At 36.2% G+C, this 23,229-nt stretch overlaps 2 protein-coding genes across 8 annotated transcripts; one reads left to right on the forward strand and one right to left on the reverse strand.

The window, feature by feature from the left end:
- The first annotated feature begins 959 nt into the window (after positions 1-959).
- Positions 960-23,050, forward strand: LOC121980637 (protein ACCUMULATION AND REPLICATION OF CHLOROPLASTS 3-like). Of its 7 annotated transcripts, XM_042532756.1 has the most exons (18): positions 960-1,266; positions 2,144-2,970; positions 9,300-9,698; positions 9,857-9,906; positions 11,501-11,562; positions 14,022-14,156; positions 15,033-15,081; positions 17,145-17,257; positions 17,335-17,406; positions 17,482-17,592; positions 18,077-18,258; positions 19,092-19,174; positions 19,290-19,388; positions 19,518-19,681; positions 20,545-20,649; positions 20,898-21,035; positions 22,023-22,189; positions 22,623-23,050. In XM_042532756.1, the coding sequence occupies exons 3-18, from the start codon at positions 9,415-9,417 to the stop codon at positions 22,690-22,692; spliced, it is 1,884 nt and encodes a 627-aa protein (XP_042388690.1). In that variant the 5' UTR covers positions 960-1,266; positions 2,144-2,970; positions 9,300-9,414; the 3' UTR covers positions 22,693-23,050. The 7 variants fall into 7 exon arrangements, 6 of the variants coding, with proteins under 6 accessions (XP_042388690.1, XP_042388686.1, XP_042388689.1 ...); XM_042532752.1 differs by having other exon boundaries at positions 19,290-19,681; XM_042532755.1 differs by having other exon boundaries at positions 17,157-17,257; positions 19,290-19,681.
- Positions 2,161-3,974, reverse strand: LOC121980638 (gibberellin 2-beta-dioxygenase 8-like). Its single transcript, XM_042532759.1, has 3 exons — positions 3,343-3,974; positions 2,686-3,007; positions 2,161-2,391 (listed from the first exon to the last, which is right to left on the reverse strand). The coding sequence occupies exons 1-3, from the start codon at positions 3,792-3,794 to the stop codon at positions 2,161-2,163; spliced, it is 1,005 nt and encodes a 334-aa protein (XP_042388693.1). The 5' UTR covers positions 3,795-3,974.
- Positions 23,051-23,229: the final 179 nt, after the last annotated feature.

The following is a 23,229-nucleotide window of genomic DNA, read 5'->3' on the forward strand; positions in this document are numbered from 1 at the left end:
AATGAAAAGAAGATGGCAGAAGGACCTTACGGAAGCAGACGAAGATCGAAGGAAGAATGCGAGAGGTCACGGCAGGGAAAACTTCTGGGCACGCGAAAGAAGGAATGCGGCGGAGGAAGAAGGCGAGAGCTTTATAGGGTTGGGCCCGAACGACCTCAGCCATCGGATGTAGGTCGCAGAAACCAAGGACTCTATCTGGCCGTCCATTTCAAACCGCCTCGGTCTCGTCGCCCGTGACGCCGCCGCCGTACGATGACGGCAACAGCGCCACGTGGCATTCGGCCACTGGAGTGCATTTAATGAGCGCCTTCACAAGGCACAGAAATATAATTCCCCCTTTACTAACTAACTTTGGTAAAGCCTAAAATAAATTTACGTTAATATCCTTTTTTCTATTCATACTAAATATAATTCCAAGGTTTATTAGTAATTCCACGAGCGAAACAATCAGTGATCTAGAGTTCGAGACTCAGCTGCGGCATATTATTATGAATTTTTCTCAACATTAATTTTCTCTGGTTGTTTTATATAAAAAAATATAGTTCTTTTTAGTCCCACATTTTAGAATTGACAACACTATGATCAAAGAAGGTGACACTCGAAAATCCAAACAATTCGTATTTTCAAAGATTCAAATAATTCAGATTTTCAACAGTCAAGTGCTTTACCCTAATGACTATACTTTAGTATTTTAATACTAAAATACTTTAATTAATATAATTTCATTATAAAGGATTGATTTCAATGTATTATATTACACACACGACGCGTGTGCATGATCACTAATTATAAATTAAAAGTTCTCCGTAAAAAAAATCAAAAGAATATTATTTAAAATTTAAAAACAAAATAAAATTTCTATCGCTAACTTTTTGATTTTTTTTTTGGGTACTATTGAATCCAAAAGGTTAATAATAATTTTATTATTATTATTTAAAAAAAACAATTAGGGGCTCCATCCTCCATGGCATCGAAGCTAAATCCACAGAACTTGCCCTGGTTCTATCGTGCCCGGTAGCCGTTCAACGCAACCCACAACGCCGCCAAGCGCCCACTCCGCTTGCCTCCGAGTTCCGCCGTACAATCGAGCGATGCCATCGAGAGAGTCTTCGTCGCTTGGGATTCCTGCAGATTCAAGGGTTTCAAGAATGGACGAATCGGGCAAACCTGTGATACTTTACTCAAATCACGGTGATATGAGTTGCAGCTTTTCTAGGGCTTATTATTCCATAACAGCATCATTGGTGGCTTCCATTATCCATATCGGTATCGTTTGATTCCCAAGTTTTTTTTTTTAAAAAAAAATTGTATGGCTGAACTGATGCTATCTCACTCACTAGTGGATGAGTTTGTCTCTGCACTTGTTTAGCTTACTGTTACTATGTATTTGAGAAAATTCAACATTATTTGGTGTTCATGGAAGGAAAATGATGCACATTTCTTTTTCCCTTTCATACTTCCTACCTAGTCTGAAACAAAGATGCACATTAGACATTCGGATTCGTGGCAATGAGTGGTGGGTGGCATATTGCATGGTGAATTTTGCTAAGTCGTTGATGTACCAGCTGCATTATTGTCCTATGGTGAGTTGAATCTAAAGGAAAGCTGCTGATTTTGACTTCCAAGTATCTTGGATATCTTTCTATCTATCAAGTTGCCCCTCGCCTTCTTCAAGAAATCATTTTGGTTCTATTTTGATACAATTTCATCTTCTTTTATTTAACCTTTGTTGTGTTCCTTATTTTCTATGTTCGAAAGCCAGACCTTTTTATATCTAGCCCCTGTACCCTCCTTTACTATAATGGAGTGTTAGATACAGATCACTACTAATATCAAATGTTTATAGTTGATTGTATATGACAGGAAACCTACAATTCTCTTAACCTTACAGATGTTATTTAGTTATTTTATCCAACTTGCACCAACATACACTTTTTCGGGTAAAAGGCAGATTTGAAGAATTTTTTTTTCATCGTGCATGGTAAAAATGGCAGATTTAGCGTATGGGGTTCTTTAACATGTCAATTTTGTTTTCATAGAACTATTTCTTTTGGCATGATGCCTACAACTGTCAACACTGGAAGACCCACTTTATTCTTGTCAATATCTGGTAGCTTCTTAGATTTTTCCCAATATGCTGCAGGTTACTCGAGATGCAAACTATAAGCGGAACATTGGAAGACCCACTTTATTTCCAGTTCTTCTTTTGTCCTCCTCCACTTGTTTCTTGAAGTCACCAAAAGTGAACTGCTTGTAGTGGGAAGGCTCACTGTAGCTCCCTATTATGGAATCCATTGATGGGCAAAGGAAATAGGCAACTGAGTATCTATCTGCCTCAGAATTGCTCATTACCTTGTGCTCTACACTCTTGTAGAAATCATTGCTCCATGCCTGGAACGAATCAGATTAATCAACATATAGTTGAAGGGTAGATTCTCATCTGCATCAGTTAAAATAAAAGGTGGCTGTTCTGTGGTTAATTCTATGCATGTGTGGATGGAACTACTATTGAACTGATGTCATTAGCCATGGCTTGTCGAGCTCTGGTGCAATTATTAACTATGTAGTTCCCTACCACCGCAAAAAAGTTATCTCAAAGAATGCTAATCAATGAAGTAATTTGAAACTTGAAAGTGCTGCCTTGAAAAGGAATGGGATGGCCAATATTTTGTGTGCAGAAGATACCTGAAAGAGATCACCAATGTTGACTATAAGAGCATCTTGGTTAGGTTTCACAGCATACCAACTAGAATCCTTCCTCAATTGGAGGCCTCCAACCTGATCTTGACTGAGGATGGTGAGGAAGTCACTGTCTGTGTGAGGCAATAGGCCAAAGGTGCCCAGTGAATGAGGGCACGGAGGATAATGGTTCAGGCGGAAATAGTTTGTGCTCATACTGCATTTTTCGGCAATAAAATCCCCTGGAAACCCCAAGTTCTCAGCTAGAACTCTTGCAAGCACGTGAGCAAGGTCTGTCATTGCACTTCCCAGCTTTTCCATTGTCTCCCTGAAATAAGTTATATGCTACTATCTTTCGGTATTATGATTTATCATAGTTTGATCATATTGATCTTACACTAGAGTTATTTTGTCATTTATTGGTTTTGGGGGGCAATTATTCTAACTTTGGAAGCAAATGATAAACATTACTACTTAATCATCATAGTTGTCAAATGAGTGTTACCCTAACTCTGATTATGTTTTCTCATATTCCAAAGAAAAGATGAAAATGTCTAAACACAAACAACAGATTAAGAAAAGAAAAGATGAAGATAATGTTTCATGGGTGCAATAGGTTGATGGTAAGCATTTTTGAATTTAGGTGGATTCAGGAATGCATACCTAAGAGAACTGAACTCCAAGCTGCACCATTCTTGGTCTTCAATAATCATTTTGAGAGGTACAAGGAAGTTCTCCGACCATGGGAGTTGAGTGAGAGATTTTGCCATGGGGTTTCCCCAACTATAGGTTCCTTTTAGGATTTTGGAGCTCTTTTCTTCAAATGGCTTGGCGAACAATCTCTGCTGCTCCTTCCTCATCTCCTTGAGTAGTTCAGATCTGATCCCATGGTTTATCACAATGAAGAAGCCCCATTCAGTTGCTGCCTTTGCAATGGCCGAAGCACAAGGCCGCCTCTCTTCTTCATCATCCGTCATCCTCAACGTGCTTATGTCGATCAGTGGGAGCTCACACTCCTCCATGACTTCTGAGCATTGAAGGTTGGAGGAGTTGGAGAGGAAAGCTCCATACCTTTCTTTGAGGGGAGGGTCAGACAAGGCTTTGGAGTATTGCATCACGGTTAATTTTCCTATAGTTTCACACTATACTCACTGAATGGTGAAGCTTAGAAATCTGGACGAGTGGGTGGTCTTTATATAAAGAGAAAAATCTGAGGGAGGATAGAGAGAAATGCCAAGAAAATGGCAATTCACTTGACAAAACAAGGGGAAATTGTAAAAATGAAAATAAGATGGTAAGGGAGACTGTAATGTAAATTTTATATGCTAAACTGAGTGTGGTGACTTGTCCACCATAGCTGGCTGGAATAGCAGGATATGCTTCATTTGTCATATCAATATCAGATTAATTGGGATAAGGTGAGGGCATAGGATGATATATCTTGTATCAGAATTCTGCTGCAACGGTTCAACAAGTAATCATTGGAGAAATGGTCTCAAAAACTAGAGTACTATTTATTTGGAAACACGGAGAGAGGGAAAAAGGGTGCAAATGGGGATGTGGAAATGGAGGGGTCGAGGGGAGGTATTTCTTTTCTCATCAATCAACTGAGTTCTACACTTTCCCTAAAATATATGACAATGTATCTAACATATTTTGATAAAGGGGAAGGTTGGATTTGATTTAATCAAAAAGATGTACAGGGGAAGAGTTTAGGATTCATACAAGACATTTGTATTTCCAAGTATATAATGCCTAAAACTAATTGGGATCAATACGAGACTTTTTAAGAAATCTATTATCGAATAGTAGTTTGTTAAAATTGTCATGCAATTGTTCAAGTGTACACCTTTTGGTGCACCGGGAAGCACACCTTGGGGCTCCCCATACATCCAGGATTCAAAACCCAAATTCGCCTCCTGCATTTGAACCACTGGGACCGCTAGGTCATTGTGTGGACCTCCACGTGTTTCTAGATTTACCCCCGGTGGCCGGTGGGAAACTTTCGTGAGGTTAGGCCAGTCACTTTCATGATTAGTCAGATCATAAGACTTGGATACCTAGATTACGAAAAAAAATGTGCACCTTTTGTTAATACATGTGGGTCATTATTTTAGCAACTTCTAAGATTATAGAGTTGTGTTAGAACCATTATTGAACAAGTAGTTACGTATGAATGGGATGTAAGAATTCCAGAAGTTAAAACTTGCCAACAATACTTCCATTTTGCTTATTTGGGTGGAAAGCTGACAGGGGAAGAAGGAAGTGACTTTAAATTTTGTTTATTTGGATAAAAAGGAAGGATTGAAATATTGGAAAATGCTTTGATTAAGGCCAATCCATCATTATTTATAAACACTATCCATAAACCGCCTCTAAAATCAATCTCATTGAACATTCTATGTAGATTGTTATCAATGTGTTTAAAATATAGATGTCAGCCCATTGTGCTGGTTGTTAAAATTGGTATTGTTATCCATATGTGACTTTCCAAAAACTTAGGTGTTACAATATGGAATCAATAAAGATTAGGTAGATCAAGTAAGAAAAGTTTTAAAAAAATTCAGAAAATATAAACTAATTTTTTTTTTACTTTCTTCATTTTAATTTGATATCATATTAATAATTAATATAGAGAAGGAAATAAATTATCATAATAGTCAACAATTGAAAAAAAAAAGAAATTGAAGATAATCTCAATTTGGCACCTCAACAATAAAAGGAAATAAATTGAAAAAAATTAAAAAATAAAGCGCCTGCAGTAATTAGAGATTTGATTTTTTGTTATTTGGTAATTAATATTTTTTATTTAAATAATTAATAGGAATTAATTATAAAATACCTACTAAATTATCATATTTTCTTATTTATAAATTTTATTTCCTTATTTACTATTGAATTAAGTTTATAAAAGGAGTTTAAAGTCTTATTCTTTAATTAGATTTTTCACTTTTCTTCTCTACGTGAGAATTGACTCCTTCAGGTGAAGATCATGTTTTGCCATCCGTGTCACATCAATAAAATTTATAGTAATCGAATAATAATTAGATAAAATAAAATATTTTTAATATGCAAATCAAATTTGAAAGAGGAAGAACAAAAAAAAGACTTATTTAGGAACAATAAAATAAAATTTATTTAAATATAGATGATAATATAATAGGGGATATAATCCAATGAAGTAGCAGGATCTATATAGCTGATACCACCTAGTGGGATAAGACTTAGTTGTTGTTATTGTTGTACAATATTGTCTATTGTATTAACCAAGCAAACAATATGATCAATGATTTTATTATTTATAATAATGATCTGATCATTCAATGAAGAGATCAAAGTCTAATCAAGCTTTGCAGATCATATTTTCTCTTCAACTTAGCTAGCTCATACACAAGTTTGGAAAGCGTTCAGATGCTTCTTTAGAATTTCATACTTTTTCTTGAGATGGATCTAGTTAATGATATAACTCAGCATGTAACACCTTAGATTTCTAGGTAGCCTAACTCTTATATGATAGTCTTTCTAATTTTCAAATACTTGCATATTCTACAGTATTAATAAATTTTCTATCCTTAATTTCCAAAGTAATCAAATCTCTCACTGAGATTCTGAAAAAAGAGTCAATATTTTCTAAACTTGTTTTTATGCTGGGAACACATTTATCTTTTACATCAATTGATCCACCCATTACAAAGCCCTAGATACCAATCACTGCAATCTCAACAAACACCTTGCTTGCCATTGAGAATAGAACCTCGCACGAGAATTATGATTCAACTTAAATCTTCATCCATGGAGCGAATCAATGGCTATATGATACTAGAGAAGAAGCACAGAGAAAAGTGTACAACTTGTTGGCTGGACTGTGTAAATAACTGTCTTCCTAAATTCTCTAAAACTGAAAGAGAAAAACAAGCAAACTTTCACCTCATGCCCTTCGGACACCACAATCTGTCTTCGAGAAATAGACTTTTCTCACCTAGGCACTCTAATCTCCACATGCTTCTTAGGAGCACCATCACAATCCATACCTCCAAACCTAGGTGAAAATGCTCAAGCTATCATTTTTCCTCATGGTCCTAAATGAGCCACATCAACCAAATCCTTAAGATATTTCGTCCTAACAAAATTTGCCAAAAAAATAGTTGCTATTTGTTGATTGATTAAAGATTGATCTTCTTGACGAATCAGAGGCATTTTGATAAATTTTTTTAACAATTCTGTTTTTTCATCCCCCTAATCAATTAATAGAATGCCTTCAAACAAACATGAGGAAAGAAGTTGGTTTCTTTTCCTCTTAACTTTCCTTTGCCTCCTTCAATCCCTTGCTATCTATTCTCTCCACTTCCATGTGGTATGCGCAATGTTTGACTTGGTCTTCCTTTCATGTCAAAACTAATTTTCACAGGGCCAAGAGGACCGAGATAAGATAAAAGTTAAAGGGTGATTGGGACATGTAGATATGTAGATAGACCCGCGATTGATTTATTATCTCATTCTTCTACAGATGTCATTTTCTCTTTCTTTCACAACTTATTCCTCCATAGCCTTTTGTTATTCTACTAAAATATTCTTTACACCTCATGTTGAAATTTTCATGGAAATAATCTCTAATCTGTTCAACCTCAGGAGAAAGTTTGCTTCTTATTTCCCTTTGAATTAGTATTCAATTATCAGGACAGATATAATCTAGACATATTTACATTACCTGACACTTAACTAGATTCGGAAAACTATAAGATTCTTGTTTCAGCATGCACTAAGATTCTAAATTCAGTTAATGAATCAAGTGGTAGGGCAAGAACTATGTTGGAAATTCTATCTCCACATAATATGGACTCTTGTCTCAGTGGAAACACTATTGAAAACTGAAATTTGTCAAGGAGGGGGCAATAATCAAACTGTTTGCAAAGCTGCTTTAATGACCCTGATCTGACTCACTGACTTTACACGACTATAGAGCAACTAAAAACACTCGATCACAACTTTTTTGACTTTGCTTCAAAAGATGATTGTACTGAGGCCACTTGCAGGATTTTTCTGGAAACGGTGAGCAATATCTTATTCTATGGCTTGAGAGATATGTTTTCCATTTGGGATGTTGAGTCTTCTACTTTTGTTTCTTAATTAAGATCAGAATATTCCTGTCATGTCAAGGCAGATCATATTTGCAATGTTATTTCCCTTCTCAGCAGCATGCCATTCTTGATCCCTTGGCAGATTCATGGCTCCTATCATCATCATCCTCACTGACTTTAACTGTGTCCTGTCTTTTCCTTTTCACCTTCCCATTGAAAACATATTGTTGCTGGGGCAAATAACATGTGAGATTATGAATCTGATTTTGAAAAGAGTCCTAATGCTGCACGACAATTATCCTTTGTTGAGATCTTATCTCTTCATTGCATTGCATGAAAGAAATTGAAATTTTTATGTGACTTATCCAGGGTTCATTCTTTGAATTCCTTATGTAATTCATGCATCTATTTAGCATTACAGAACGTTAATGAAAAGTTGCTGTTTTATTGATGTTACAAATTAAAAAATATTGATTTCTTTTTAATCTTTTAATGAGCTTTCATATGGTTGATTTGTTTACAATAAAACACCGTAAGATGTAAATTTGCTGACTGCTATCTAGTTTGTGCCACTAACTTTCAGTTAACATTGAGGTCCTTCTATCTCATGTTCTTTCTCATGGTTATTATCGACTATGATCTCGTACTCGCAACCAAATTATGTGCCTTTTTATTGCCTTTGCTGGAGATCAACGGTAACCCAAATTCAATCAAGACAATGCGATTATGGTTCTCCTCAACCTTGCATCAAAGTGCCCAAGTGCAAACTCATCAGCTTTGATCATATACTCGGCCACAATCATGTAACCCTACTCAGTCTTGAAATAGTGGAACTTGGAAAATTTTGTGGCACTTGATTTGTCTTGTGTGACGGTTATATGTAACTCGATCAAGAGTTATCGAGTAGGCATCATGCTCTTGTTTGTGTTCTAGAGCTTGGCCTGAGAAAGTAAACATGAACAAAGTATTCAACCATGGTAGAGGCCCAATCTAAATATGTCATGTGGGTCTCTGTTTTCCAATCAAAAGTGGGCGATTCAAGTTTATTCGCAATGGAAAAGAACTTCTTATGATCTTGAATAGCAGTTCATAAATGCTTTAATTGTCGCTCAATTCTTCTGATTCGGACTTTAACTTGTGCTATAGAGATCCTAGTTTCTCCAACTTGCCCAGTCAAGTTTTCAAGCCTTCAACTATTGTTTACATTTCTTGGTTTATATATGATTTTGTGGAATTGGTTTCAGTTTGAGCCAATCTAATGTGATGACCAATCCTTCCGTTCAGATCGATGAAGAGAATCATAGTTCAAATCGTATGAAAGAAATTTATACGCAGAATATTAAAAATTTCAATACTAATTTAGTTCAAATCGTTCAAATTTAATTAAAATTATTTTAACGTAGTCAAATTCGCTATTAAATTATTATAATAACTATTAATTAACTATCGTGGCAACCATTAATTAACTGTTATAATAAGATTTTGATTAAGTTTTAATAATTTTAACTAAGTTGTTCAAATCGTTCAAATATGATAATTCAGGGTGCAAAGTAAAATTATGGCAGAGTTTTGAGGGTACTGGCCGAACCGAGCAGACGAGGATATCGAATGCCTCCTCGTTCGACGGAGAGACCTGATCTCTATCTCGCTGGAGTCCATGGAGATGGAGGCTCTCTCTCGAAGAAGCTCGTTATCCATTTCCGTTGCGTCTCTTTCTAGGCCAAGCTCTCGGTACGGCGTCAGTGCTCGCCGCGACTTCCCCGGCGCGCGGCGAAGGAAACCCTCCTTGCGACTCCGGGTGGAAGCAGAAACGACCTTGGGCTGCGCGCGCATTGACCGGAGTGAGCCGGTTGAGGTCATAGGGATTGGCAGTAGGAAGGACGCGCTCATCGAATTCTGCTTGAATTCGCCCTCGTTCTCCGAATCTCGCCTTAGGTTCTGGTGAGTGGCCAGAAATGCTTCTCGCTCTCTTTGTTCCTTTCTCTTGTACCAATTTTTTCGTAATTCCGATGCAATGTAGGCTAGAATTGGCGGTTAAACAGAAATATATTGCAGTACGATGATTTTCCATAATGTATTAATCTTTCACTTTATTGTAGGACTATACAAACGAGAGGTTCTCTTAAGCTCCAGAGGTGCCGTGGAACAGGTTCTTTTAACTGCCATCTGTTTTGGAAACTTTCTAAATCACTTCGTTGCGCCTTCGTAATCCTAATAGAGTTAACTTTTCAGCTTAATATGATTTCAAATGAACTTAGATTTTTCAACAAAGCAGTAGATCTACATAATGTTGTACATTGATCATTGAATCATTGTATGCAACGAATGAGTAAGGAAATAAATTTGTTCTACTCAAAGTTAACATATACAATGTTTTCTTGGTTACAGATATTTTAGAAGTGATACTTACTGGAAATGAATACTATATATTTTTTTTTTGTTATACTAGGTTGATTGTTCTTGGTTGCCTTTCAAAGTTAAACTGACTTAACCAACAATTGGTTCTTTTGAGAACTTGAGCATTTTTGTCATGTGATGCCAACGTTGAGGAATAACAAAGAAGAAGGGGAGAGAACAACAGATGAGAAAAGAGAGGTGAAGAAGAATTAGAGAGAAAGGAAAATTTAATCATGATAACATTGCAAAATAATATTACACATAAAGACTACTAATCTACCCATTACTATTAACTGAGAATAAAAATTGGTAGGGTATAAATGTATAGACTGGGTTCATTCATAAAAGCAGGAAATTTTGGGATGAATGGTTAGTCGATCAAATTTAACATTATATTAGTGCCTTGACTGGTAAGTGACTATCACTGACCTTATAGCATTGTGATGTGGAGAATACTATTGAGATTACTTAGTCTTATAGCAGGTGAAGCCAGTGGAGGGAATTAGTAGTTGGTTAGGTTGGCAAATGCAGCTTCAGTTCTGTGAGAGGTGACAATCATCCATGGTGTTGCTGAAGGCTGCAGTTGGTTGACCACTAGGGAAATACATGGGAAAAGATTGGCATATCTGGTGGTGATTTATTGGTTTTTGGTGCATAGGAAGAGGCTAGGTGGCAGATCTGATAGGTGGTGAAGTAGAGCTGTGAACAGGTTGTGGTTTAGCAGTTTTGAGACAGGCCAATACCTGATACAAGTAAGCTCTCATACCAAATTGACACAAAACAAGGAAGATGGTGACAGGATAGAAAGAAAGACAATTAGAGAAGATTGTTTTTTAATCATGGAAAGATACCATATAAATACCGTAGATGAGAGTATAAAAAGAATTACAAATATATAAAAGAGAGACAAAAGAGGTCATTTTGGATCACTTTAAACTTCTTTCCTGTTTGGAGGAGTTGGGCTGTCCATGGTGATCCCAATAGATAAGAAGGATAAATAAATATGTTGTAAGCATGATGTTTTATCAATTGAATGTCTGTAGCTATGTGAATTAGTCAAATATTAATCTGTACCCAAACACAAACTATTTGTACACTGCACACTTATTATCAATATGTTTAGTGGAACATGTGTTGCCCACAGTTCTGCATTTCACAGTGCAATTTAACTTCTATTATGCTCTTCATATGCACTGTAATTATGATCTGAATGTGCAAAATGTTGTTGCTTTTTAAAATTGATTTTGATGGTTTTCTTTTTTAGTACAATTAGTCTTCAGCGTTACATATAACTATCTGATTGGCTTGCATTTGGGAGACTAATAAAGTAATTTATTTGATGACAGATATGCTTCAAAAAAAATTGGAATTTCCGCTATCACATCCATGCCCTCCAGCTATTATTCTTGTCTGTACACTTATCTTTTGACCTTCAATATTTTCTTTTAGTGTTTTCTAGCATATGATGATGATATTATTACATGACTTGTTTGAAAAGTGTGAGTGGTAGCATATGACAATGATTGTATTGCTAGGAGAGATAATTGAAAATAAAGTGTAGCCTTAAGTTTATCCTAGAGGTAGGAAATGGGAATGAATAGAAGGAAAGGAGAGAAGGGAAAGGAAAGTGAGAGGAGGGAAAAATGTTGGTTAGTTGAGCAAAGGGAAGGGGAAGAGGAAGAGGAAGAGGAAAGAGATGGCATAAATCAAATGACAAGTTTTCCCCTTGTCTTCCTCGTGGGATCTACAACCTCCTTTCTTAATGCGAGTTTGATGTCTCCTTCACCATAGCTCACATTGTTGAGCTCTTCATCATGAACCATCACCAGCATCATGCTTGCTCTCATCATCAACCTCCTCAACACTAATCAATGCTTCTACCCATACTGTTACCCTCTTTAGTGAATTGATTCCCTCACAATGTAGGTTTCCTTGGCATCATCAAAGCCCTTACCCTCATGGCCAACCTCCACAGTGTTACCCTTGCTCACACCATCAACCTCCTCAGCCCAACCTCAGAGTTGGGCGACATTGACACCTACACAAGAAACTTCCTTAGTGCCCACCAACGCCGGATTTTAGACTTTTACCATGAGGTTTTGGGATCAAAGAAGTCATTTTCTCTTTTCTTTCATAGAAGCTAGTCACTTTTGCTTGATTTTGGGTGGAAGTTTTTTGACCAAAATAGCTTTTGTGGAAGCGGACTGAATCCTTCATCATGGTTTCTTTACAAGCAGTTGGAGGAGAAGAAGCTGAATTCTGTTCCTCTCTCTCTCTTGCACACTTTGGCAGAAATCCTTTTCTTCTGCTAGTGTAAACAGAACTTTAGAAACTGTCTAATTATGAGTAAAATTAATTAGGTTAAGTATTCTCTAAGAAAGAAAACTTTACTTATAACATAATCAAAAGAGGTCTAAATGAATGGCCTGGTATTATTGACCATGTTACATAGCTATGATATCCATGTGGCTAATCCTAATAGTTGGGAGTTTTGGTTTACTGTGGTTGTTTGTTTTCTTACCACTTTTGGTTCAAATGCAAAATATGGTTACTTGGAACATTCTGACATATGAAACATGAAAATGCTTCTTGGATTGGAACTGAAGCACTTCACAGTTACTAAAAAAAAAAGGGCGGCCCGATGCACGAAGCTCCCGTCATGCGGGTCCCGGGAAAGAGTCCATTGTACGCAGCCTTACCCTGCTTTTTGCAAGAGACTGTTTTCAGGATTTGAACCCGTGACCTTTTGGTCACAAAGTAACAACTTTACCGTTACGCCAAGGCTCCCCTTCCACTTCACAATTACTATTTTTCTATTTTAATTGTCGACACAATTCATGGAATTGGACTTTGTTCAGGGGCATGTCCAAGCCCCAGAAATTTACTGCTCAAAACAGGTTGGCTGAGCACCACCTAGTTTTCATACTTCAATCTGAATACATGGAAGTTCTAGTTTAGGCTTTTATGTTGTATAAAAATTCCTCCATCAGAGACTAAGCATCACCGAGAGACTAAGCATCATCGTTCTAGTGCTATGCATAACTTCTTGCCACGAAAATGTGCCACTTTCTTCCCTACACTGTATAGGCTTATCATGACTAATTTAGGCTACTAAAATTTTCTTCAATATCTCTTCAAGTCTTGTTGCCATGTGACCAAGATCACGGGTTCGAATCCTGGAAACAACCTCTTGCAAAAAGCAGGGTAAGATTGCGTACAATGGATCCTTCCCTGGGACCCCGCATGACGGGAGCTTCGTGCACAGGTTGCACTTTTTTTTTTATCTCTTCAAGTCTTGTTGGAAGGGGAGCCTTAAAATTACTTCCATGTGACCTTAAGGTCACGGATTCTAGTCATGAAATAGTCTCTTGCAAAATACAAGGTAAGGTTGAGTACAATAGACTCAATGTGATCCGACCCTTCCCTGAGACCCCACATTAGCAAGAGCTTCGTGCACCGGGCTGCCCTTTATCTCTTCAGGTCTTGTTGCATGTGTGTCAATTTTGTGTGTGGTTTGCCCCCGATGTTAGAAATTACTATGGTTATCTCATGCCCGGTCTATGCATGCATATTAGCATGTCAAATTGTACCAACACATGATGCAGTCTCTAGTTAAGTACTCAAATGTACTACCACAAACTGGCAAAAATTCCTACATTAACTGCTAAAGCTCAAAGTTTACATTGTTCATTTATGTACATCAGTCTAAGCAGTAAATGGTAGTGTGCTGCACATGAAATGATAGGTTAATAATATTTACTATCATGCTTTTAACATCAGAGTGAACTTGATGTCAGTATTGTATATTTATTGAATATCAAATTTTATTCATGGATAACTATCTGTGTTTTATGCCCCTCTTTTTAGGTAGCAAGTTCAGGTCATGATCTCGATCATGTTACAGCTTTAGAACTTTTAGATGCTGTTAAGTCAGCTGGTGGCCTAGCTGTTGCAATTTTATTAAAGCCATTTATGTTTGAGGGACAAAGACGGCTGAAGGAGGTATTGTATATTTGCTTAATTTTGAACATTGACACTATATTCTGGTAAGCTGTATATAACAAAGAAGATTTCCTTACAAACATTCTGGAGGGTTATCCTGCAATTGATAAATGAACAATGAACTATTAAGTGGAAATTGTACGCAAGAAAGCAGTCATGTGTTTGCATTGGAAGTTCTTGTTCAGCGCAAGATATATTAGCCTGATCCTGACACTTGCTTTGCTACTGGATCTAGTTACTGGTCGTCCTGGAATGGAATGCTGAGATTGGAAGTTTGCTTCCTTTCTGAAATGGGAAGAATTATCAGATTCGTTACTGATCTAGTTTGTTCCCTTTGCTTCTTCTGCTACATGCATGAATCCATTGTCTATTTTTCTGTATAGCTAGGGTGCTACATTTGCAGTGGCAGACAAGTCCAGTGGACATGTTAGCTACTGCCAATTCAGATCCTTGAAGTTGAGTAGTTTCTCATATTTCATCTAAGAAGGAATAGTGTTTGTCTCATGAAATGGGCTGTGTGCCGTGGTAACATGTTGCAATGAGTTTAAGGTTGTTCTTGCTATTAACAATAGCTATGTCAGTTTGTTGTCAACCTTTTTTATGGAAACTATCATTGTTATTTCAGTGCCTAATTGAAAACAAGAAGTCAGTCAGCTACTTGGAATTTTTCCCCTACAAATGGTTCTGATTAGTGTATTTCACTAATCAACCTGAGAACCAAAATCCTCACTAGATGTTTGGTATTGCACACGATAGTGTAAAAAACACTTGATGACTCTCAAAACAATTCTAAGAACTCGCCAGTTGCTACTTTAGCTGGTTTCTGGAAGTTATTGAATTCCAATGGAAGTTGAAAGTATCTGGATCAATCTGCAGGTAGAATATCTGGAGCGTAAACTGAAAGCTTGCTCACACTTTTATATTGGTAAGTTGGTTTTTATTTTTTTATTTGTTCTAGAATTTTATCTCATTAATGTTTAAACCTTATAATATAATCTTCTATTTATCAATTTAGCTTTATGCCACTTATATCCACTCAAATTGATGAAACTTACTTGTGTTTTGACGTGAAACTAACCTAATCTCTTTGAATCTAGTATATATGAATTCAGAATTGTTTTTATTATATTTTGCATATTGGTAAATGCATCATAGATCAATTAGAGTAAAGCCTATCCACTTTTTACCGTCAGTATTACTGACTGATATTTTCAAGGGCATTTCAATAATTTTGTATAGAAACCAATGTGCTGACCAACTTTGTCGGTATTGAGATTCTACCTACCTAGGAACAATGTAGGTGAATAGAATCAGAGTGTAGGATCAGAAGATCCTACAATTTAACATATTACTTTCCAGAAAATAATACTTTTCCAAAACATACTCGACCTTTAAAATTTATTGTAGCATTAATTTTCAGTATCTGATATTATGATTAGCAGTTCAAACACACATCATTCTAATATCTAAGGCATAATTAAGATTATTCATTTTGTAAATATATGATCAATCAATATAATTGTTAAGACACTGCACTTTTATGACAAATACAAAAGAGATTCTTCTAATTAGAAGGTCGAAAGATTTTTTATCATCATCTTGAAACCTTGTTTGTCCCAATTATTTGAGTTTGGATACATGAATCGATTCAGCTTTATATAAAACAATAACACTGCTAATATTCTTCCGTAAGACACCTGCAGTCAAGAGCCTGGCGGACCTCATATTTGTGGGCAAAGAGCTTGTGAGATAGATGTTAAGTTTATAGAATTTCAGAAATTCAGTGGATGCTAAAGGTAGCTGGATTTGATGGAAAGATCAGGTTAGTCTATACGTAGAAGAATCACAGCACCATTCATTTTTATCCAGAATTGAAGATGATGGCATAGATTGGTGGCGTTTGGGGTAAATGGGCATCCTAGATTGAGAAATAGATCAGAGCCTGTGAAAGATTGCAGGTTAGATTTCTGCTCCAAGGGTTGCTATAGCCTCTGCTCCTTGGGTTGCTATTGTTGATTTTATTGATATCAGAAGTCTTGAAGAGCATCAAGGAGGTGAGCACTCAATCATCAAAGATATTTAGCTTTTAACAAACTTCTAGACGACTGTGGCCTGGAGTTATCTACACATGGTCCAAGGATCACTTGGAGGATAGTAGATTGAGAACGAGGAAGTTTGTTTCAAAGGTTGGATTGATCAGTGGCTAATTCAGATTCGAGCAGTTTGTGAGGAAGCTTTTGTTAGATTCTTCCTTGAGTCACATCTGGCCATCATCCACTGCTGCTATGGACACCCACTAACACAGGAATATCTAGAAGTGCACAATCATTTCTATTCTTAGCGTGTTAACAGTCTCATGAGCCCTTCTGGATACTGCTAATGGAGAATAGGAGTCTACATGAGATCTCCAATTGAACCTACAAAATTTGAAGGATTCTCTTTTGAAATGGTTGTGTTGGTCTTTGGAAATATTTCTTTAGTGAAAGCCACATATTATTGCACACTAAATGGAATTCAAAAGGTTTTGAATTTCTGGAATGATAACCATTGGGCGTGTGAACTAGCACAGTTTGCTATACTTTATCTGATTACTTGCAGTATTTTCTCTAACTCTTGATTTACAGTGGTTGAAGTGGACGTCTAGTGCTAAGTGACACAGTATGATGAACACTTTTTTGTCGCAGTATCATTATTCTTGAACCTTTATTGAAACAGGATTGTTAAACATAGATTAGCTAACATTTGGCTTCTGACAATGGTGAAGAATTCAGTTGTTTTTCATTCTTCTATCTTGGTAGCCAATTATAGATCATACTGAAATTTGGTTTTGTTTTTAATCATATGATTGTTCACTGAGTTTAGATTCGAAGTATCCTGCAATGAATCTGGTGTTTCTTAGCATCATAGCCATTGGGCATGTGTAATTAGAATAGTTTTCTATACTTTATCTTACTACTTGCAGTATTTTCTCTATCTCTCAACTTGCAGTGGTTGAAGCAGATACTTTACTGAAGAGAGAAGTAGAAACTCTAGCTGAAGCTATGGAAACTGCAAATAGTGCTGTCTTCTTTGCCCTGTGGACAATATCTGTTATGATATCTGTAAGTTTGCATCCAATTGATCACATATTGAGCTCTGGCAAATTTTACTGATCATTTTGTTCATTTCTGATTGTCAGGAGAGCTTTGCCAAATATCAGAGTTTAACAAATTTGCAAATGAGAGAAGTTAAATCAATGGAAGTAGTAAAAGTAGGGCATCATTCATTTACAATAAATTTTCATTTGTTTTCTCACCCCTTATCTATGTGTAGCTTTTGTGAACAGATTTTACGCAGAAATGGTGAAGCTAAATCTGGTTTTGGAGCTGGTTATGATATTAAATCATCAATTAAACAGGCCATTTTCCATTGTCCTTTTCTTCCTGGTGGTATAAAGGTACTGGACTTACTCGAATGGTTTTTGATCATTTGTGTATTGCATTTGAATCATTAGTCTCTTGACAGTTTTATCTCTGCTCTTTCTGGCTGTTTCATGTGAATCATTAGTCTCTTTAAAAAAAATTCTATGCTCCTTGTTTTTATTTGAGGGTTACTGAAAATAATACCACTTCACAATTGTTTTTTAACATTTTTCCCAAAAAAAATTAGGCAGGACTTCATCATGTTTAGATGTTATGGTTTGGTTTGTGAGTGCCACAATTGGAATGCCATCTGCTGCAATCATATGTCATAATACTCGTATTAAATTCTGACACTAAATGTAAGGAGAAGACAAATGAACGATCACACTGTAGCTGTTTCCAATTTGATTCATGAGTCTACAACTTGATGCATATGTAATCCAATAGTTTATCCTATATCAGGTTGATTATGTGATGGAACTTATATATATTGACTTTATGGTCATTGTTGATGAACAGGATTTGAATGGCCTAGTTATTGTTACCTTTTCAAGTGCTTCTTATTTGGACCAAAGTGATCTGCACTCTGCCATTGTTATGTTCCGTGAAATTTCTCGGTGCAAAAGTGAAATCATTGTTTCCCAAGTTCAAGAACCTCAACTGGAGTCGAATTTAGTCATAACGACTCTTCTGATTGTGGGGTATGGATATGGGAAGTGAACTTTTTCTACTTATCTATGTATGCAGTGCTTTATGTATGCCAGATTTTATTCATTTATTCAATTATGCCTCTAATACTAGAGTTTATCCTAGATGTGTTGTATTAGCTTCAATTTCGGATCTTGTCTTTCATAATCATCAACATACTAAGACACATGACTAGCCAAAGGAACCAGATCTTGTCTTTATAGGTATGAAGAACCTATTTTGTTAGAAGACCTTGTAAATATCTGTAACAAGCTATTATAGTCCCATATTTAGAAGTATGGATCAATTGGATAGATCTATATGTCTAGACGAACGACCTGATTTAGGTTAACATTTTGGCTAAGGTTTCAAGGCCTAACAAGCTAATGCATCAGTTCTCTAATCAGGCTATGACTTGTCAATGTCTTTTTTAATATATGTTGTTTTGGTTTCTCTTCAGTAGGGCCTGTTTGTAGCAATGTCTCTCTGAAATGTTTACTTTTCTTTATTTTGTCATCAGTAATCAGAAAATATCTTCTCCTAAGAGGGGAGTATTGATGAGTTTAGCTCTTCGTCTTCCATTCCTGTCCTCCCTCATGGGTGGTGGGAATTTCTTTGAATCTAAAGAAGATATGACAGTTTGTGCTTCAAAATCCACATCCAACCCATCAGAGAACTGGGAGATCTCAAATTTTGAATTGGCTAGTAGTGCTGTTGATTATCATAATCAATGCACTCAAGAAATAGAAAATACATTATCTGGAAAGTATGTAAAACATCAAATTTATGTATTTTGGCTATATTGGAGAATATAGTAATTGATTTGGTCTTTGTCGCTTTGTTGCAGAGAATCAAGAGTCCTACATAAAGTTAAATCATCAGATTGCAATACCAATTTTCTGCACAAACATAGTTATGAAACAGAACATGGTATGCCAAATTCAAAAGTGTCTTCTCCTGTCAAACCCTAACTTTATTTTGAATATGTTTGTTTATGTTTTTTAGGCAAGTCCACTAATCAAACTGCATTGTTTTTGTTCAACAGATGCAAATATTCAGAATGAACCACCTAGCAGTTTGAGTGATGACCCTGGATTCCATATTGCACAGTTGTGGGCTAAGGAGCGTACTTTACATTTAAATGGTAAAGCAACTGAAACAGAAATCTTGAGTCTTCCAATTGGTATAAAAACCTCCATTTTGTGCTCTGGTTATTCAATGAATGTTGATCTGAGTGTTTTGGAAAATTTTGACAATAATAACAATGCCAAAGAATCCACAAGTGGACAATCTATTGCTTCTGGAAATGTACTAACAGAAGCAGGTATGGAGGCTGTACTAGAAATCTATAATTCCGCATTGGCATTAATAAAAGGCAGAAATCTGAATGGATCTCAAAATGGTGGGCTGCTTTCTGCCCGTGCTGCTTCTATGCTGGTAATTTCTAATTTTCTTTGACAGCCTAGAATGATTTGATAAAAATAAATAACAACAACCAAGTTGTGACTAAGCATGCACATGGCATCTATTTATCAACATGTTTGACCCACAGTGAAAGGTGATATCTATCTGATAGCCATCAAGTGAGCATACTGTTGTATCTCTATTAACCAATGTCGCCCCATAAGAAATTTTGCAACTTAAAAACATTTCGTGCTTTTGATTCTTTTCTTTTTTGCAAATATTTGACATTGAAAGGTTCTTTTAGGTTCATTTGATTGGAGCATAAATGAAGAAAATAAAGTAATTCATGATCTAGTGCAAGATAATAACCTCTTTGGCACAAATAGAAGAATCATTTAACCATCAACGAGATAACCAAGACAGCTGAAGGCACAAAAAATAAAGATAATTCTTATTTGGTTGCGACAGGTTGTTCGGTTGGCCATGTCCTTTTGACCTGAATAAGGCTAGGGTCTTCCGATCAGCATATAATCCAGTAGGAAAAAAATTGTGGTTATGAAATTAATCTTTGTAAATCCAATTTAATATCAATAGACTTTGAAACTCAAAATTCATAAAAGAAAAACAAAGACGGGAGAACTATATCCTAAGATCTAGTCATACATCATCCTAGCAGAGACCTGATACAAGGGTAATTCTGGTGAAGTTACTAGACTTTAAGACTGACCTTGAAGACCTAATACAGCAGCAATTTATAAATAGTTGATGAACCTTACCCTATATAGAGACGGTTCTATTGGAGATTGAGAAGACTCACCCCCTCCCATGTCACCCATAAACTAAGTGATGGGGAGTCACTTGAGTTGACTGAAGTATGTTTCACAATTATTTTGCAGGAAGCTGAAAGAGAATCACAGAAGAGTTGGACGCCTGTCCTGGAAATACAATATAGAGGGGGGAGCTATAAAGGACGATGCCAGGGAGGTTTACCTGAAGGAAAGGTATATTTCTATATCAAAAGAGTAGCTCGGTGCACGAAGCTCCTGTCAATACGGGGTCTCGGGAAGGGTTTATTGTATGCAGCATTACCCTACTTTGCAAGAGGTTGTTTCTGAGACTCGACCCCATAACCTCTAGGTCATACGGCGGCAACTTTATCGTTGTGCCACGGCTCCCCTTCTATGAAATGGAATTCATGTTTTGTTTTGCTAAACTCCAATTAGATTTTTAACTTGTCAACTTTATCTAGGGTCGGCTAATGTTCAAGGATGGATGCTTTTATGATGGCATGTGGCACAATGGAAAGAGATGTGGTCTTGGTTCATTTTACTTCAGTAATGGTGATGTGTACCAAGGATCATGGAGGGATGATCTTATGCATGGGAAGGTAACTTTTGACTTAGCTCTATATACAGTCCTGTACTATACTATCTTGTGCCACCTAGTTTCAATAGTAATGGCAATAAATCATCAATGGTGTAGTAAGGGGTATAAAAGTTGTCTACATAGCAATAATCAATACTTGTTAGGCCGGAGAATAGATGGTTCAGCTTGTATTTTATTGACAAGTCAATGAATTGATATTTTTTTGCAAATGCCATAAATCCTTCATTATCCAACTGTTCATACTATGTAGTTGCTAACAGGTTTTTTAGCTATCTAATAAGGTTTCTGCTCCATAGTCCTTTATAAAATAATCTGTACACTATACAATAATAGAAAAGACACTTGTCACACTGCTATGTAAAATATGAATATAGATATCCATTCATATCAATGCAGAATAGGAGTTTCCTCTGGTGGATAATATTATCTTCCTCCTTTTAGAGAAATACTGTCTATTGCCCTACTTTTCTTTCGTGAATTCATTTGTTCTATAAGAATGTATTAAACAGTTTTCTCAAAGAAATTTAAATGCCTCCTAGTGCATGTGAAAAACAAGCTGAATAATTTGAATGTTTTGGCAGAATAAGAATCCATCTTAGTTGTAATCTTACTTTGTGAAGATCAAAGTTTACAGTTTCGATTTGTGTTGAGGCTTTGGTGCCTGCAAGGAATGGATTTTTTTTGCAGACCAGAATACCATGTGTCAATATGAGTTGGTATCAGTTGGCACCAGTCAACTATACAAAGACCAGAAACATGATGCATCTGCATCTTCAAAATCGACTTAGCACTGTTTAATACTGAACCCTATAGGCATATACTAAACTAAAATAGCTAGTCTAGTTTAGTAAAAAGTATAGCAACCTAAATCTGATATTTCCTTTTTTATTAATATAGTACCTACTTAGTATTTTCTGTGACCAGTACACTTAAAACTAATATATAGATTTTTTTTCTCCTTGATGAAATCTTTTATGCATTTGTGCAGGGTTGGTTCTATTTTAGTTCCGGAGATCGCTGGTTCGCAAACTTTTGGAAAGGGAAGGCCAATGGTGAAGGGAGATTTTACTCCAAAAGTGGTAGTATATATTTTGGTAACTTCAAAAATGGTTGGCGAGATGGACATAGCTTGTACATAGACACAGACGGATCAAGGTACTTGTAAGCCCTTATTGATTAGGTTTGGCATTTGCATCTAATTTTGAATTAAAACAGTTCTAGTTTTATACTTATTTGACCTGTTATAATTTTCATATGCAACTTTAGTTGCAGTTCCATTTGGTGTTCTGCGAACAAATAACTCTTAAGTGCTATTTAAAAAAGAAAATTACATGTCATTAGTAGAAATGTCAAGTGTCCACTTGAGGTGGCACCATCCAACACAGTTATGATGGAGGTAGATGAAGTGTTAAGTGCATACGAACTGGTTTTAGAATCTTAGGGGGATAGATATTCACCTCTACGAGATATTTGCAAAGATGCAACTGCAGTTCATGTTACATCATTTTTCTCTAAGTCAAGAAACACCTCGTTTCATAAATTTTTTGTTTCCGTAGATAATTTTTGTATGGTGTTTGCCCCTTCATAGGTGGAACGAGGTATGGGAAGAAGGTACCCTTGTTAGCAGGACTCAGCTGGATGATGCAGCTTCTGGCTGATGCGTTTACAAATCTAGTAGACTAGTTCGGATGCTTACATTTTGATAAAACGATGCCCTATAATTGCTGAAACGTGCTTCTGTATACAGCGAGCAGTTTTTGTACAAAATTTAAGTTTGCAATTCTTGATTGCTAGAAATGTAGTGTGTAAATTGTGTCGTAGGGAACAGAATTAGAACTTCGCCATCAAAGAATGGATATCTAGTCATTTGCTCAATTGCATTTGATGTTTTGTTTGACATTGGTGTATCTTTAGATCGATGAACTTATGCTGTTAAGGAATCTTGCTTGCTTTGTTGTAAAGACAGACAATACCGCACCATTCCATTTATAAGCACTGGTTCCTCAGTTCAATCTATCTAATTGTTCTAGATGTATACTGATAATTGTTTTTCATTCTTTAATTTGGTTTAGAAAATTCTTATTTTCTTATAAATATGGAAATTCTTTATAATTCTTGACAGTGTATTCTTCCTTTTAACTTGAGCTTCTTACTAACATTATTGTAAAAAAGGTGCTTTTAATTTTTACTGCAAA

Source organism: Zingiber officinale, chromosome 5A, assembly GCF_018446385.1.
Source record: "Zingiber officinale cultivar Zhangliang chromosome 5A, Zo_v1.1, whole genome shotgun sequence".
Lineage (NCBI taxonomy): Eukaryota > Viridiplantae > Streptophyta > Magnoliopsida > Zingiberales > Zingiberaceae > Zingiber > Zingiber officinale.

Coding starts and splice junctions, on each gene's coding strand:
- LOC121980638 (XM_042532759.1), bottom strand. CDS start 3,794: ATGCAATACTCCAAAGCCTTGTCTGACCCTCCCCTCAAAGAAAGGTAT. Junction 3,008..3,342: donor TTGGAGTTCAGTTCTCTTAG/GTATGCATTCCT, acceptor AACTTATTTCAG/GGAGACAATGGAAAAGCTGG. Junction 2,392..2,685: donor ACATTGGTGATCTCTTTCAG/GTATCTTCTGCA, acceptor GATTCGTTCCAG/GCATGGAGCAATGATTTCTA.
- LOC121980637 (XM_042532752.1), top strand. CDS start 9,415: ATGGAGATGGAGGCTCTCTCTCGAAGAAGCTCGTTATCCATTTCCGTT. Junction 9,699..9,856: donor GAATCTCGCCTTAGGTTCTG/GTGAGTGGCCAG, acceptor ACTTTATTGTAG/GACTATACAAACGAGAGGTT. Junction 19,682..20,544: donor CCCGTGCTGCTTCTATGCTG/GTAATTTCTAAT, acceptor ATTATTTTGCAG/GAAGCTGAAAGAGAATCACA.